The sequence below is a fragment of the Lampris incognitus genome, chromosome 13, assembly GCF_029633865.1.
Source record: "Lampris incognitus isolate fLamInc1 chromosome 13, fLamInc1.hap2, whole genome shotgun sequence".
In the NCBI taxonomy this organism is placed as follows: domain Eukaryota; kingdom Metazoa; phylum Chordata; class Actinopteri; order Lampriformes; family Lampridae; genus Lampris; species Lampris incognitus.
The window spans coordinates 4,181,620-4,198,635 of record NC_079223.1 but is presented as its reverse complement, the minus strand read 5'-3'; the positions used below and the strand labels follow the sequence as shown (position 1 = coordinate 4,198,635).

The window sequence follows — 17,016 nt, the reverse complement described above, 5'->3', positions numbered from 1 at the left end:
GACACAAATATCCTGTTTTCCATGTTGATACCAGTCAATTGACTTACACCTGTCTGCTCTCTGGTCAGGTTTTTGTGACCGAGGTGAACTCCCACAGAGAACACATCATCGAGCTGGACAAGACAGGCACACACCTGAAGTACTTCAGCCAGAAGCAGGATGTGGTCCTGATCAAGAACCTGCTCCTCAGTGTGCAAGGCCGCTGGGAGAAGCTGGTCCAGCGGTCCGTGGAGAGGGGTCGTCTTCTGGATGATGCCAGAAAGAGGGCTAAACAGGTATGGCAAGTGTATTGGCTGCTTGTGTTTATACTATATGATTTAGACAAATGAGTCATGGAGGCAGGTTTCCACTACCAATAAAGTTTTTGTTATCCTTGTGCAGGAATTATTTACACAAAGCCCGTGTAACACATCCCGCCTAAAAGCCTGACAAAGCATTTTTGTTAGTGTGGGCCTATGATGTTTCCCAGCCCTGAAAAACGATTCATCGGAACTTTAAACAGAACAGGACAATAAATTAAGTGAAATCATACCTTGCACAAAATATTTCACACAGTGCTTATTTCTTCATCTTCCTCAGTTCCACGAAACATGGAATAAGCTGATGGAATGGCTGGATGAGTCTGAGAAGGCGTTGGACTCGGAGGTGGAAATAGCAAATGATCCTGACAAGATCAAGATGCAGCTGGCCCAGCACAAGGTGACTCATATCATCTATCGCTCCTCAGAAACAGAGTGACAGTTAAAGAAGCTGGCCAGGTTCCTCTGAACACATCTACAGTGCAATGTAGTTTATTACATGAAAACAGCTACTGCAATCAAAACATTTATCAAAAATTGGAATTACCAAGCCAGCTGTTCCCCAACCCACACCCTTCTGTCTTTATACATGCAAATTATATAGAGTTAGATAACCACAAGCTCCCGAGGAAAAGCCATTTACAGTATGGAAGTTTACAGGGTATATGTGCTGGATTAATGCATTTTGTAGTATTATCTACTGAGTCTGCTCTTGTCTTCCTTGCAGTGTTGTGTGAGGAGATTGTGCTAATCCTATCATAATCCCTGGATGGGTCAAATGTATTAAGGGCATCTCTGCTTTTGGATACTTTTAATCTGTGCGGAGCAAAAGCGCTTGAGTTATGACCCCCTTTTTTGTTTCTGTTGCAGTTTACCGCCTTGTTTATAACAAACAGTCCGCAAGAATCTCACGTAGATTAGAAAACTGTGAGACATCTCAGCAGTAATAAAAAGAAAATCCACCGAGTAGAAGCTACGGCTTCACTTTAAGGCTACCCTGCTGAAAAATTTAGGTTTTAATTAGCCGAAAGAGCTCGGCTTTAAAACAAATATAATTTCACTTTCTTTGTACCTGTGCCATCTATTGGTATGTACACACAGCATCTCTCGCAGATTGACATTGAGCGAATGAACAGTATAATGACAATGTTTCCCCATGTGGACATGAACAGGAGTTCCAGAAAGCTCTTGGCAGCAAGCACTCCGTGTACGACACCAGCACGAGAACAGGGCGGGCACTGAAGGACAAGACCTCCCTGCAAGATGACAATCAGAAGCTGGATGACATGCTTAGTGAACTGAGGGACAAATGGGACACGATCTGTGGCAAGTCCGTCGAGAGGTGAGGACTTAGTCTTCACACTTGTGTCTCATAGTTCAGTACCGGCACTGCAAGTTTGCTCTTCTGCCCTTGAATTCCAGCTGTTTAATCAGGGGGGTTAACAGAAGGGGAATGTAATGAGCTACTTGGCGAGAGTAGAAAACCAGCAGGACTGTCTGAGAGTTGGGTTGAGAACCATTGTCATTTGTCTCGGAAACTAGAGTAAAAGTCACAGTTTCACTATTTAAAAATGTCCACTTAGGGGGTATCCAAGTAGGGTAGCGGTCTATTCTGTTGCCTACCAACATGGGGATCGGCGGTTTGATTCCCCGTGTTACCTCCAGCTTGGTCGGGCTTCCCTACAGACACAATTGGGTATGTGTCCTGCTGCACTAGTGCCTCCTCTGGTCAGTCAGGGTGCCTGATTTGGGGGGGGGGGTTGGGAGGAATAGCGTGATCCTCCCATGCGCTACGTCCCCCTAGTGAAACCCCTCACTGTCAGGTGAAAAGAAGCGGCTGGCGACTCCACATGTATGGGAGGAGACATGGTAGTCTGTAGCCCTCCCTGGATCAGCAGTGGGGGTGGAGCAGCGACCGGGATGGCTTGGAAGAGTGGGGTAATTGGCCAGATACAATTGGGGAGAAAAAAAAAAAGGGGGGGTCAACTTGTAGCGTAATAATCTTCTAAAACCTTCTGTACTCATCGGTCATGATTTAACTTTCTTTCAGACAAAACAAGCTCGAGGAGGCGCTGTTGTTTTCTGGCCAGTTCACAGATGCACTCCAGGCTCTCATTGACTGGCTTTACAAGGTGGAACCTCAGCTGGCTGAGGACCAGCCAGTCCACGGAGACATCGACCTCGTCCTCAACCTGATTGACAACCACAAGGTAGAAAACGCCAATCCACCACACACAGCATGGTTCAAAATTGCCAGTATGTTCCATTACACATTGCTGTAGTTACTAGTTGGCCACCATGTTAAAGCTACTCACATGGAAAGGGGAGCCTCAAAACTTGGCTTTGAAAATACTCTTGCAGCCCTTTAATACTGTGTGAATACCACCTATCGTGATGTAGTCATTATGTTTCATCAAAATGGATAACACCTTAGTTGTAAATAAGCTTTAATGCATCATCGTTCTTCTTCAGTCAGGGCTTTATTTAGATCTAACTAAAGCTCCACGGTGGCTGAAGAGCTGACATTTGCATATCAGCCGTTTGGATTTTCTCAGTCATTATAAATTATTGCTTTTACTTTAATTATTGCTATTACTTTGTCATGGCTACTTCTTCCTGCTTTGGCTCTGCACAGTCACCTGTCATGAGCATCAGTTAATACTTAAGGTTATGCTTGTGTGTATCTTATTTAACCTTTCCCTTCCCGGACCCCTTCTGCAGGTCTTCCAGAAGGAGTTGGGTAAAAGGACCATGAGTGTTCAGGCCCTCAAGCGTTCAGCCCGGGAGTTGATCGAGAGCAGTCACGATGACTCCTCCTGGGTCAAAGTCCAGATGCAGGAGCTTAGCACCCGCTGGGAGACTGTGTGCTCCCTCTCGGTGTCCAAGCAAGATCGGCTGGAGCAAGCTCTGTGTCAGGTAGAGATCTGTGCAGCCATTTAAGGAATACTGTAATCACGCCAAGAATATGTAGAGAGACAACGCGAGGTTAAACAAAGTTTGACTGACACCTGTCTTTGGCTCCAGGCGGAGGAGTTTCACTCTACAGTTCACATCCTGTTGGAGTGGTTGGCTGAGGCAGAGCAGAGCTTACGCTTTCATGGCAGTCTGCCCGATGATGAAGAGGCCCTCCGTACTCTGATCGAGCAACACAAGGCAAGCGAACCAGCTATTTTTGTCTCAAGTGAAAGCATTTTTGCGTATACTCAAATTTCATTGAGTGGGCATGTGTTTATTTTAATGTGTTTATTTTAGATCAAGAAGTGAAACATGCTAGCATTCTTTGCTGATGAAGTATTCTGATAATCAAGTATAAACAGTAAAAACTCAGTTTAACCTGACAATTCGTCTAAATCTAGCATGTTTGCCAGTAGCACACTGCCACGCAGTGCTCTTCCAAGACTTAATAATGTATTTCTTTTACTTAGACATGATCTCATCCGCTTTAAAATAGCCTTTCTTCACTCAGATATTAAAACACTAACTTTGTCAGAGATATTCCTTTTTTTATTTTGACTTTGCTGCAGTCATAACCTCATAGCTAATGGAAACTGTTCTCTGTTCTGTTGCACTACGTCCAATTTAAAGGAGTTCATGAAGAAACTGGAGGAGAAGAGAGTGGGTCTGAACAAAGCAATCAGTATGGGAGAGGCTATCTTGAGCATCTGCCATCCAGACTCTATAACGACCATCAAACACTGGAACACAATCATTAAGGCCCGATTCGAGGAGGTCAGTTCACAGCTACGAGCCTGTCTGCTGCTTCATACCAAGGGGCGGCAGGCTTGTACACTGGCAAAGCAGCCATTTTGGGCCTTTATATAAAGTCATCCATATGTGTATGAATTTTTCGTCATAGGTTCAGGCGTGGGCCAGACAGCATCAGCAGCGCCTGGTTGGGGCCCTCAACGAGCAGTTGGCCATGCAAGACCTGCTTGAGAGTCTGCTTAGTTGGCTGCAGTGGGCTGAGACCAATGTCAATGACAAAGACAAGGAACCATTGCCACAGGAGATAGAGGAGGTCAAAAGTCTCATAGCAGAGCACCAGGTACGACATTATGGTAGCTATGAGAATATTACAGGATGGTTTGATGTTTGGGATGTTTTGTTTCGGAAATTTGGGGGATCGTAAATGACCGTACCGACCACACTCTATTCTGTTCCGTGGTGTGGACTGTCATTTTCATCTGCAGACTGTATGCTCTCTGGGCTTTTTAAACTTGTATACGTGTATGATTTTTCTTGTTAGAGCACTGATTCACCCTTAGAGTACACTACACAAAAACTGTACATTTGCTTTGTTGTTTGACCCTGCAGGCATTCATGGAGGAAATGACCAGGAAGCAACCAGATGTTGACAAGATCACCAAGACACACAAAAGGAAGGTTGCAATGGAGCCCCAAATCCAGTCTCAGATCCCTGTGCTCGACAAAGGAAGAGCTGGAAGTATGTGTTCCTGCAAATATCCCTCAAATGCCCTGACACGAGCCATCTGGCACAGAGTTGAGCCACTGCAGGATGACTCAACATCCTCAGTTGGTCCCTGTTTTGATGTTATGGCACCTGGAATGATGTCGCCTCTAAATTATGCCTCTGTTGTAGCACTCTGTCACTCCACCACTTGCGGAGAAAGATAGAGATGGATCACATGTTCGATATACATTCACCAAGAGGGATTAAGTTTCTTTGTTTTTTTTTTTTTTTTCCATTTTCAGGAAAGCGCTCTCCCACGCAAGCCATGTACCAGTCAGCTACACAAGCCCCCATTGAGACCAAGAACCCACAAGTGAACTTGCTGGTCAGCAAGTGGCAGCAAGTGTGGCTGCTGGCTCTTGATAGGAGGAGGAAACTCAATGATGCCTTGGACAGGTTGGAGGAGGTAATAGAGCGCCACACCTCTGACACGAAGGTGGTCATTCTGTTTCTTTATTGACAGGCTCAGGGGTTAACTTGGCACATTTCCACAGTGTTGTCATGGAATTTGCAAAGCACACTTGTTTCTCACCGGGATTTGTGTGTTTCTTACTATGCGCGGTATAATTTGTCTGATCTGTCCAGTTGAAAGAATTTGCCAACTTTGACTTCGATGTGTGGCGCAAGCGCTACATGCGCTGGATGAACCATAAAAAGTCTCGCGTCATGGACTTCTTCCGCCGTATTGACAAGGATCAGGATGGCAAGGTCACCAGGCAGGAGTTCATAGAGGGCATTCTCTCCTCTAGTGAGTACACAACTCTGTCACCCACAGTAGGCCGCCATGTGCACCAGACAGAAGAATGCTAATTTCTGTTCTGAACTGCCCTTTCTAGAATTCCCCACCAGTCGTCTGGAGATGAGCGCCGTGGCAGACATATTTGACAGAGACGGCGATGGCTACATTGACTACTATGAGTTTGTGGCAGCTCTTCATCCCAACAAAGATGCTTACAAGCCGCTAACCGATGCAGACAAAATTGAAGATGAGGTAATGTGGAACGTCCCTGCCTGAAACTTGTGCGAGTGCTGAACGTTGAGACAGAAACTAGGGCTTTGTTACGCTGGCTAAACGACGCTCTCCTTCCAGGTTACACGCCAAGTGGCAAAATGCAAATGTCCAAAGCGATTCCAAGTGGAGCAAATCGGTGCAAATAAATACAGGGTAAGGAGATTTTATCCCTTCTAAATCAGCAGTGTTTAAGAAAGGGAACTGTTGTGTGTTAAATAAGTTCATGGGGTCATTTGTGTGAAGTGTTTTGAATTTTGACTGAAGTACTGTTTCACAAGATAATGACTTTTCTCATATTCCAAGCTGTTGGAAGGTAAGTGTTAATTATGTGGGAAAAAAAAGCTTTCGTGGACAAAAGTTACTGGGAAAACTCTAATGCATCTGTATTTTCATTGTCCCTCACATGACCAGTTCTACCTTGGAAACCAGGTACAGATACGTGTTCTCTTCTCTTTGAATCATTTATGTGATCAAGCTTTCTTTGCTTATCAAGCTTTATTTCCTTTTCATTTACCAAGTTTGTTTACCTGTTAACATTGTCTGCCCACAATCTTAGCTGATAATGGTTTAATGGAACTCAGAAGTGGATAGACCGTCCACCGGCTCCTGTACAAGGACCCGCTGTTTCAGCAGCTTTATTTGTGTCCTGCTACAGCTAATGACATCTGAAGTTTCAATTCGTCACTCAGTTTGACTGAGATTAAGTCTTAAGATGATTTAACAGTGGGCGTCCGGGTAGTGTAGCGGTCTATTCCATTGCCTACCAACACAGGGATCGCCGGTTCAAATCCCCGTGTTGCCTCTGGCTTGGTCGGGCGTCCCTACAGACACAATTGGCCGTGTCTGCAGGTGGAAAGCCGGATGTGGGTATGTGTCCTGGTCACTGCACTAGCGCCTCCTCTGGTCGTTTGGGGCACCAGTTCAGGGGGGAGGAACATCTGGGGGCAATAGTGTGATCCTCCCATGCGCTACGTCCCCCTGGTGAAACTCCTCACTGTCAGGTGAAAAGAAGTGGCTGGTGACTCCACATGTATGGGAGAAGACATGTGGTAGTCTGCAGCCCTCCCTGGATCGGCAGAGGAGGTGGAGCAGAGACCGGGGCAGCTCGGAAGAGTGGGGTAATTGGCCAAGTACAATTGGGAGAAAAATTGGGGGGGGGGCGATTGGGGAGAAAAAGGGGGCGGGGGGAATCCAAAAAAAAAAAAAAGACTTAACACTAAACGTGACCACGAGATAAACGGGGTGTAAGTCAGTGGTATGTACAGATGCTGTGGGTGTATTCACACACATATCTGCTTTTGAGTTTCGGAAATTGTGATGCTGTTAACACCACAACCATCCCAGTACATCTTCTATGGGCACAAGTCCAGCTGCTGGGCAGTAGTGAATATAATGCTTTGTGTGTGCTTGCCTCTTGACGCTTCACTATCACAGGAATGGTGTCCCTCAGTAATGGCTGACGTTTCTGTTTGACAGATGCTGTTGATTCATGCCTTTTTAAAGTTTGACCACCATCTTTTTTATGAATACTTTGCCTTTTTCTTTGCTTACTCACATAATTTGTCTTGAGTAACTGCATGTTTACAACTCAGTACTGTGATGAGGTTGTGTGTCCCACGCCTTCTGGCGCTGGCTGGATAAGGTCAACAGGTTAACGGGAGGTGTTGGTGAGCTGGGTTAGGGGCACAGTTGTCGACTTGGTGTGTGTCACACAGTATGTGCACTAGTTTGTATTGCTGTATTACACGACAATTAAACCACGTGATTCTTTTAACAGTTCGGTCTGGTTCACTGCTTACATGACTCCTTAATCGGCGATGAGACAATAGCAAACAGGGAAAATCAAAATGTAACCCCGCACCTACATGTCGCAGTTTTGGAAAGCTGTATCCTGGTAAATGGTTATTCTTCAGTTGTTTCTTGTGCCTCTTTTCCTTCAGATCATTATTCAATCTCCATCACCTTTACTGTATTTGATCACACACAAAAAAAAATCACCAGTGGCATTAAATCATGTTGGAAATCATACAGTGCGACGGTTTAACCGGTGCGAGAGACTGTTGTAGGCACCTGCAGGAAGGTCATCAGTGTTTGCTCATGTCTGCGTGTTGCACTGTGCTGGACTACTAGACAGAAGTCCTACAAACCATCGCTCATGTTGTTGTTGTGTTTCGTGGAGCTAGCTGCATTGGTTCTGCATCAGTGTCAGTGCATCCTCCGACTATATGACCCGTAGTGATAGTACGTGCAACCGAGTCATGTGTGACTATCTGCAGGAGATTGCTGTATGTCTGTTTAATCAATGTACCATTATTTTCTTTTTGTTGGTTGTTCTTTGTTTGACAGTTGCATGCGGCTGTGATTTTTGCGTGTTAATTCTCCCGTCTTGCTCGTGCATGGTCGTATCCAACTGGCTGACTTCAGGTTTCATCTCACACAGTTTGTGCGCTGCCCTGCCATACCAGGCTCATGTTCTTTCTGCGTCTGTGCCCACACGTTGCCTCAAGCGGTATGGTAAAGGCAGATCGTTGCACAATAGTGCACCCTGGTGGTGTAATCGATCAATCAATCAATTTGCATTTTATATAGCGCTTTTCTGGCTGCAACAGCCACTCAAAGCGCTTGACAGTTAATTAATTCTCTCTCTCACACACACACACACACACGTTGCTCGTATAATGATGTGCCTTTCGTATTGAAGTGTTTTTTAATCCTCATGTTGTGTTCACTGGTCAGCAGTGGATGTGTTGTTCACTGGTCGTATTGACCCAAGCCACTTTTGGATTTTATAGCGATACAGCTGTAATATTTATCTAAACATACCCAGTATGTCTTATCCTCATCTCACTTATTACTAATATTAACTGATATAACACCGTTTATGGTCAGTAGTTGCTATTTTAAATGGGTCATTTTGACCCAAACAGAACACAAGGGTGAACATGCTTGACCCACAGTAGCCGACCCGGACCGCACCTGCAAATACAGCTATAAATACAGTTCTCCAGCTGTAAATACAGTTCTGCAGCTGTACATACAGTTCTCCACCTGTACATACAGCTGTAAATACAGTTCTCCAGCTGTACATACAGTTCTCCACCTATAAATACAGTTCTCCAGCTGTACATACAGTTCTCCACCTGTACATACAGTTCTCCACCTGTACATACAGCTGTAAATACAGTTCTCCACCTATAAATACAGTTCTCCAGCTGTACATATCATTCTCCACCTGTAAATACAGTTCTGCAGCTGTACATACAGTTCTCCACCTGTAAATACAGTTCTCCAGCTGTACGTACAGCTGAATGTTCAGTTCTCCAGCTGTAGTTCAGGACCTCAGATGCAAAGTGTTGTGAAAGCTGTGCAGACGTGACACCAGTGCCTCGCTCGTTTTAGATATCATATCAAGCTCTGTAGTGAAATAATAACGCCACGCTGGCTTAAATCTCACATCATAGCGGCAAAGACGTGACTCTCTCTCTCTCTCTCTCACACACACACACACACTCGCACACACCGACCCACACCCTGACAAGACTTAACCAGTTGGATTGACCTTTGTGTGCCATGTGTGTCTCTGAGAATGGACAAATGTGTCAAAAGTGTGTCTGAATCCTCTCGGCTGTCTCTGGTTGTGCAACATAGCAAGGAAACCAGTCAGGAAGTGGGAATCAAGTGTGCCATCACACACTTTCACAGCCACCATGTCAGTAACTTTATTCCTTTGGAGCGTTCCAGTTTACTTCTAGAAAAAGATGGTGGATAAGTTCTGTGAAGCGGGTACAGGTCTGGGAAACCGGCTGGTTTCTAAGAGCGTTGCACAGCTTTGAGCCGACGAGGAGGAAGTGCTTTTATCAGGTGGACTCGTTTGATTTCCTGTTCACACACTGTTTTCTTCCCTCCTTCCTCGTGTAGTTTGGAGACTCGCAGCAGCTCCGCCTTGTGCGCATCCTGCGCAGCACGGTGATGGTGCGGGTGGGGGGCGGCTGGATGGCTCTGGACGAGTTCCTGGTGAAGAACGACCCCTGTCGAGGTGAGCTCACACAAACATCTGGCGACACCAAAGTGCAGAGTAACTTTACTGTCTTAAAGAAAACACGTGATTCAGGTTTTAGAGTCACACACTCTTTATGCTTCCTCTGTGTTCCTTAACCGAACCAAACCAAGCCAAACCAAACCTAGCCAAGCCAAGCCAAGCCAAACCAAACCAAGCCAAGCCAAGCCAAACTAAGGATTCATTTTTATTTTCCACTTCAGGACACAAAGTCTCGTCTGTGTGTGTGGTGTAGTGGTGTCAGTGTAATGTGTGGTGTAGTGGTGTCAGTGTAATGTGTGGTGTAGTGGTGTCAGTGTAATGTGTGGTGTAGTGGTGTCAGTGTAATGTGTGGTGTAGTGGGTGTCAGTCAGTGTAATGTGTGGTGTAGTGGTGTCAGTGTAATGTGTGGTGTCAGTGTAATGGTGTCAGTGTAATGTGTGGTGTAGTGGTGTCAGTGTAATGTGTGGTGTAGTGGTGTCAGTGTAATGTGTGGTGTAGTGGTGTCAGTGTAATGTGTGGTGTAGTGGGTGTCAGTCAGTGTAATGTGTGGTGTAGTGGTGTCAGTGTAATGTGTGGTGTCAGTGTAATGGTGTCAGTGTAATGTGTGGTGTAGTGGTGTCAGTGTAATGTGTGGTGTAGTGGTGTCAGTGTAATGTGTGGTGTCAGTGTAATGGTATCAGTGTAATGTGTGGTGTAGTGGTATCAGTGTAATGTGTGGTGTAGTGGTGTCAGTCTAATGTGTGGTGTAGTGGTGTCAGTGTAATGTGTGGTGTCAGTGTAATGGTATCAGTGTAATGTGTGGTGTAATGGTGTCAGTGTAATGTGTGGTGTAGTGGTGTCAGTCTAATGTGTGGTGTAGTGGTGTCAGTGTAATGTGTGGTGTAGTGGTGTCAGTGTAATGTGTGGTGTCAGTGTAATGGTATCAGTGTAATGTGTGGTGTAGTGGTATCAGTGTAATGTGTGGTGTAATGTCAGTGTAATGTGTGGTGTAGTGGTGTCAGTGTAATGTGTGGTGTAGTGGTGTCAGTGTAATGTGTAATGTGTGGTGTCAGTGTAGTGGTATCAGTGTAATTTGAGGTGTCAGTGTAATGTGTGGTGTAGTGTTGTCAGTGTAATGTGTGGTGTAGTGTTGTCAGTGTAATTTGTGGTGTAGTGGTGTCAGTATAATGTGTGGTGTAGTGGTGTCAGTGTAATGTGTGGTGGAGTGGTGTCAGTGTAATTTGTGGTGTAGTGGTGTCAGTGTAATGTGTGGTGTAGTGGTGTCAATGTAATGTGTGTTGTAGTGGGTGTCAGTCAGTGTAATGTGTGGTGTAGTGGGTGTCAGTCAGTGTAATGTGTGGTGTAGTGGTGTCAGTGTAATGTGTGGTGTAGTGGTGTCAGTGTAATGTGTGGTGTAGTGGTGTCAGTGTAATGTGTGGTGTAGTGGTGTCAGTGTAATAGTCTTCTTATAGTCGTGTCTAGTTACGATGTGTGCAGGGCTTGGTTAGGAATGGTGATGGCCTCTGATGTGACATGATATTGACGTACAATACTTTGTTCAATACACACATTTCACATTAGGTGGTGGTGTCAGAGGATGTACCCAGTACGTACTGCCATGTGCCCAGTACGTACTGACATGTACCCAGTACGTACTGCCATGTGCCCAGTATGTACTGCCATGTACCCGGTACGTACTGCCATGTACCCAGTATGTACTGCCATGTGCCCAGTACGTACTGCCATGTACTCAGTACGTACTGCCATGTGCCCAGTATGTACTGCCATGTACTCAGTACGTACTGCCATGTGCCCAGTATGTACTGCCATGTGCCCGGTACGTACTGCCATGTGCCCGGTACGTACTGCCATGTGCCCAGTACGTACTGCCATGTACTCAGTACGTACTGCCATGTGCCCGGTACGTACTGCCATGTGCCCGGTACGTACTGCCATGTGCCCGGTACGTACTGCCATGTGCCCAGTACGTACTGCCATGTACCCAGTACGTACTGCCATGTGCCCGGTACGTACTGCCATGTACTCGGTACGTACTGCCATGTGCCCGGTACGTACTGCCATGTGCCCAGTACGTACTGCCATGTACTCAGTACGTACTGCCATGTGCCCAGTATGTACTGCCATGTGCCCGGTACGTACTGCCATGTGCCCAGTACGTACTGCCATGTACCCAGTACGTACTGCCATGTACCCAGTACGTACTGCCATGTGCCCGGTACGTACTGCCATGTACCCAGTACGTACTGCCATGTGCCCAGTACGTACTGCCATGTGCCCAGTACGTACTGCCATGTGCCCGGTACGTACTGCCATGTGCCCGGTACGTACTGCCATGTGCCCGGTACGTACTGCCATGTGCCCAGTATGTACTGCCATGTACCCGGTACGTACTGCCATGTGCCCGGTACGTACTGCCATGTGCCCAGTATGTACTGCCATGTGCCCAGTATGTACTGCCATGTGCCCAGTACGTACTGCCATGTACCCAGTATGTACTGCCATGTACCCAGTACGTACTGCCATGTGCCCAGTACGTACTGCCATGTGCCCAGTACGTACTACCATGTACCCAGTATGTACTGCTACGTTTTCTGTTTCTGTATGAATTTGACTTTTGTCAAATGCAGCCGGCAAGCTCCTTCTCACTGACTTTGCTTGAGCCCCACAGATAGTTTAGAGGAAGAGAGGAGTGGCATCCGGGTGGCATGGCGGTCTATTCCGTTGCCTACCAACACGGGGATCGCCGGTTCGAATCCCCTGCGTTACCTCCGGCTTGGTCGGGCGTCCCTACAGACACAATTGGCTGTGTCTGGGGGTGGGAAGCTGGATGTGGGTATTTGTCTTGGTCGCCGCACTAGCGCCTCCTCTGGTCGGTCGGGGCGCCTGTTCGGGGAGGAGGGGGAACTGGGGGGAATAGTGTGATCCTCCCACGTTCTACGTCCCCCTGGTGAAACTCCTCACTGTCAGGTGAAAAGAAGCGGCTGGTGACTCCACATGTATGGGAGGAGGCATGTGGTAGTCTGCACCCCTCCCCGGATCAGCAGAGGGGGTGGAGCAGAGACCGGGAAGAGTGGGGTAATTGGCCGGATGCAATTGAGGAGAAAGGGGGGGGTGGGGTTGTGTCAAATAAATAAATAAATCGTGTTTGCGCCCACCTGTAGAATAAAAGCTTGTTGTCATTGCCTGATCTTGCTTTTTACTGTAGGCATCATTTTTCCTTCCTTCCTTCCTTTTTTCCTTCCTTCCTGTCTTTCCTTCTGACTGCAACGTTTGCTATTGCTTTGTGTGACGAAAGCGTTGTGTCGTTTCTTCTAGTTCATCACCACGGGAGCAAAATGTTGCGCTCGGAGTCAAACTCGTCAATTACTCAGTCTCCTATAGGTTGGCAAATCTCGAACTTTCTCACCTTGCTCCATGATCCCACTGGTGGTATGTGTGTCTGCACACCCGAATGCGTGCTGGTATTTGTGTGTCGTGTGTGTGTTTGTGTAAGTGTGTGTGATCACTCATCATAAACTGGCTCCACTCACTACCTGCTGTCATTCAGCAGTCTGGTTTCCATGCATGCAGTTGTTTTTCAGAGTCACCTCACTTGCCCCTGAGGCCCCGTGTCGGTGCTGCGTTTCAGATCTCCCCCTCGGCATGTCAGTGGCGGCGCTGCTCACCGCTTCTTTCGCGGGGCTGGTTTTCTGATTTGCTTGACAATCACACACTCCTCGTCATGCAGATTTGTTTGCAATTAAATGCAATTACTTTAGAGCCCAGGAATCGACAAGCCTAGCACATGAATTCACATTAATTACACATTAATTCACATTAATTACACATTAGTCATACATTAAAAGCTACTAGTTCGCAATTTTTGTATGTACTTGAAATCCTTTTGATGTGAAAAGTAAAGATGCTATATTTATATTTATTTATATTTATTTGTTTGCTGAATTCTTGATTATGTTGTTTGACAGGGTAGTTTATAATGTGAATTTTAAGTTTCATTGACGTCCAGGAAGTTAGCACAGTTTTGGAATTTGTGTTGGGGAGACACACGACAACACAACGAGGGTTTACAGAAGATACTGATTTGTTTGATATGCATGGGAGGGGATCAGAAGTCGTGTCCCACATTTCATTCTTCATTATTCCCTCCATGTTGTGTCCTCCATGTCAAGACTTGCAAGGACACTTTTGTTTATTTGCTGTTGATTTATGTGTGTTGATTTGGACATTTTAACTCCGAGGAATGGGGGCCGGCAGACCATTCCTGTTCTGATTTACTGGGTCCAACTAACATTTGTTGAGCCGCTCAACCAAACAGAGTGGTTTTGGTTGACAAAACAACAACACTCACTCAGTATGGTTTTGGACTCGTCACTCAGATTCTCAGTATGGCTTGGCGGTGTGAACCTGCATGACTTGTGTTATTCATCGTGTTTTATTATTTGCATTGAATGTTTTGTATTTTCATCCATTTTAAGCAACTCTGCTTCGTCTTAAGGCAGATCACCACCGCTCATCCTCATTCTGTAAGAGCCGCGCGTCTCCGTGCAACGCCGCTCATTTTGAATGTGGTTTCTCAGCTAAAGGCAGGACCAACGTGGAGCTGAGGGAGAAGTTCATCCTCCCAGAAGGCACCTCGCAGGTGATGGCAAGTTTCCGCTACCGGGGAAGGAGGTCTCGGCCCTCATCCAGAGCTGCCTCTCCAAACCGGTCCAACTCCAGCCACAGCTGTCCGCTTCAGGCAAACCCACTAATGACCAAGGTACGAGAGCCCACCCGCAGAAAAAGCACGCCGTCTGGCACGCAGCCACAAAAAACGTCCATCTTTTCCTTTACGAAACACACAGGAGTCAGTCTGATTGTCTCCAGCGCCTCAAGTTCTCCCGACCCCGTCCTTTCTTTTGCCTGTTCTGTTTCAGTTCGTCGTATTTGATGCTTATCTCATTGATCATTAGTTAGTCCTTTTGTTTTCCTCTCTTATCCCCATCATAGTTTTCTTCTTGTGTTCAGTGTTCCTCTTCCTGTTATAGTTTTGGATTTCTCCATGTGAATCTTTGTTTTTTGTTTTTAATTTGCCATTGTTTCCCAGACTCCCCAACACATTACCAGAAATTATGATAAACCGTGGCTTGCAAACAGCAAACCCTCAACTCCTCTTAAATCATCCGACTCCTTCGGGAGCCAAGGGTCATCCTCTGAGGTATAGTGACGGTCACAGTGTGGAAAACCTTCAGATTTCTCACCTAACCGCCGGCCCTTTCTATCCAACTGAAATCTGTCGCACACTTCTCAAAAGACCGATTGGCCTGGTAGACATGTTGCAGTATTTATACGTAGTCTCAAGGCACATTTGTGTTACTGGTGTGTAGTGCTGGCTTGCGTCATTGCAGGCGAGTCAGCAGCAAACGGCACAAAGCGCAGCATGGTTTATTTTAGTGCTTGTGTCGTACGTATTTCAGTTGGGTCAGTAAAAGCTATAACTTTCTGACGTACTAACTGGTGGAATATTTTGCCCCTGCCTGAATAAGAAGCTGCTTCGGTTACTAACACGTACTCACATGAACCACCAAGCTTTTAATATGTGCATGAATCACTACGAAGCAACCAAGAGCTAACTTGCCCCCAAATGCCCATGATGACGGAGCATCCATTAGGCTTCCTAATCACAAAACCAGTTGAATAATATTAGAAGCTCACTTAAAGTGGTGAAAGTGTGTAAATGTTTTGTTTTTGTGAGCGCCATGCTAACGGCGCTCTGCCGTACGGGTGTGTCGACTCATCGTGATGAACGGCTTGTGTTTCACAGAACACACCGGTTCAGGGCAGCAAGTTACGTCTGCCTGGGTACTTATCCGGGAAAGGATTTCAGTCCAGCGAGGAGGGAACGCTGATCAATGCTGCGGTGCTGAAGGCTCGAGCACAGACGTTAGGTGGTGAGTGAAAGGCAACTTAAAACAGACCGTGTCAGTGCAAAGCATGATGGTAACACAGTACTTCAGGTCATACTGCTGTTGGACGGCGGTGTCCGCTCTACCGCGTGTTATAGGCTGTTCTACATGCCCGGCACTTTACAGTACCCTGATTGGTTTTTCCCTCTGTGTTTCCCCAAGAGCTGAGAAAAGCCGGCAGTCGACCTGGAAGTAAAGCGGGGAGCAGAGGCAGCAGCCGGAGGGGCAGCGACGCCTCCGACTTCGACATCTCCGATATTCAGTCGGTGTGTTCAGACATGTCCGAGACCGTGGGCGACGTGACTCGAGCGACGCCCCGCTCCGCATCCCGCCAGCGCGGAGTAAAACCCTCCAAGATCCCCACTCCTCAGAGGAGATCCACCCCCGCGAGCAAGCTGGCCAAGGGATCGAAGCGATAGTCAGTGGCCTTGAACGAACCCCTGGAACCAGACGCTCCCTGAGACAAAACGGACACTGGAGATTCATAAACTTAAAAGACTGCCATGTGTTGTGTTATTTAAGATGTCGCGAAGATGTAAAATATTCTGTTGAAAGGAAATATGGATTAATTTTATGTGAGAATGGAATGTCAATGGCCTTGTGTTTCTGGTCTTAATGTATTTTATTATTTTGTGAAAAATGTTCATTTGTTTTTATTGCTTTATTTTATTGATGCGAAACCTGTAGAGGTTTGAAAGACAAGAAAAGAAAAACCCGAGGAAGACGACGTTAACGTGAACTAATATTTGTACACGAGTAATGAACTGCAACATGCAGGATTGCACTCTTGAGTTCCTGAATGCACTGTAATTTATGTATGCTGATGTGTGGGATGGGTGGTGCATTACCGCACCATCCAAAACACTGCGATTATCTATCTATTTAAAGTGCTATGATATACTGCCAACACGCATTTAAGGGGCAATACAGTATAACACAAGATACCACAGTGAACACTGCAGAAACTCCTGAAAAGAGAATGAAAAAAGTAAAACCACTACTGAAGGCGAGTTCACGCTAAAGCCCCCGAATTAACTGTAGTACAGCTTGTAAGTCCCGTTGTTCAACAGCAGCCGCAGTCCCTGTTTCGTTTGATCAGCTCACAGCAGTGTTAGGAGTAAACCTGGAGGTGGCGCTCCATAGTAGGCATCCTGTAGTGTGTCCCTGTCAGCGTACGGTTACTTTCAGTTCAACTCAAATGATTTCTGTATCATATTTGTAATAAACCTGCTTGCAGAAAGCTACCGTGA

The 17,016-nt window shown here is 46.3% G+C and overlaps 1 protein-coding gene across 1 annotated transcript in view; it reads left to right on the top strand.

The window, feature by feature from the left end:
* The window catches only part of dst (dystonin), a 171,739-nt gene extending 154,723 nt beyond the window's left edge, over positions 1-17,016 (top strand). The window contains exons 82-100 of the mRNA XM_056292248.1: positions 69-275; positions 580-699; positions 1,472-1,641; positions 2,350-2,509; positions 3,021-3,215; positions 3,324-3,452; positions 3,885-4,028; positions 4,156-4,344; positions 4,614-4,743; positions 5,013-5,176; positions 5,356-5,518; positions 5,607-5,761; positions 5,861-5,935; positions 6,194-6,211; positions 9,701-9,818; positions 14,399-14,580; positions 14,908-15,018; positions 15,625-15,751; positions 15,929-17,016. Of these exons, the coding sequence (XP_056148223.1) occupies positions 69-275; positions 580-699; positions 1,472-1,641; positions 2,350-2,509; positions 3,021-3,215; positions 3,324-3,452; positions 3,885-4,028; positions 4,156-4,344; positions 4,614-4,743; positions 5,013-5,176; positions 5,356-5,518; positions 5,607-5,761; positions 5,861-5,935; positions 6,194-6,211; positions 9,701-9,818; positions 14,399-14,580; positions 14,908-15,018; positions 15,625-15,751; positions 15,929-16,185 (2,814 nt within the window). The 3' untranslated portion in view covers positions 16,186-17,016. The remainder of the gene's footprint in view (positions 1-68; positions 276-579; positions 700-1,471; positions 1,642-2,349; positions 2,510-3,020; positions 3,216-3,323; positions 3,453-3,884; positions 4,029-4,155; positions 4,345-4,613; positions 4,744-5,012; positions 5,177-5,355; positions 5,519-5,606; positions 5,762-5,860; positions 5,936-6,193; positions 6,212-9,700; positions 9,819-14,398; positions 14,581-14,907; positions 15,019-15,624; positions 15,752-15,928) is intronic.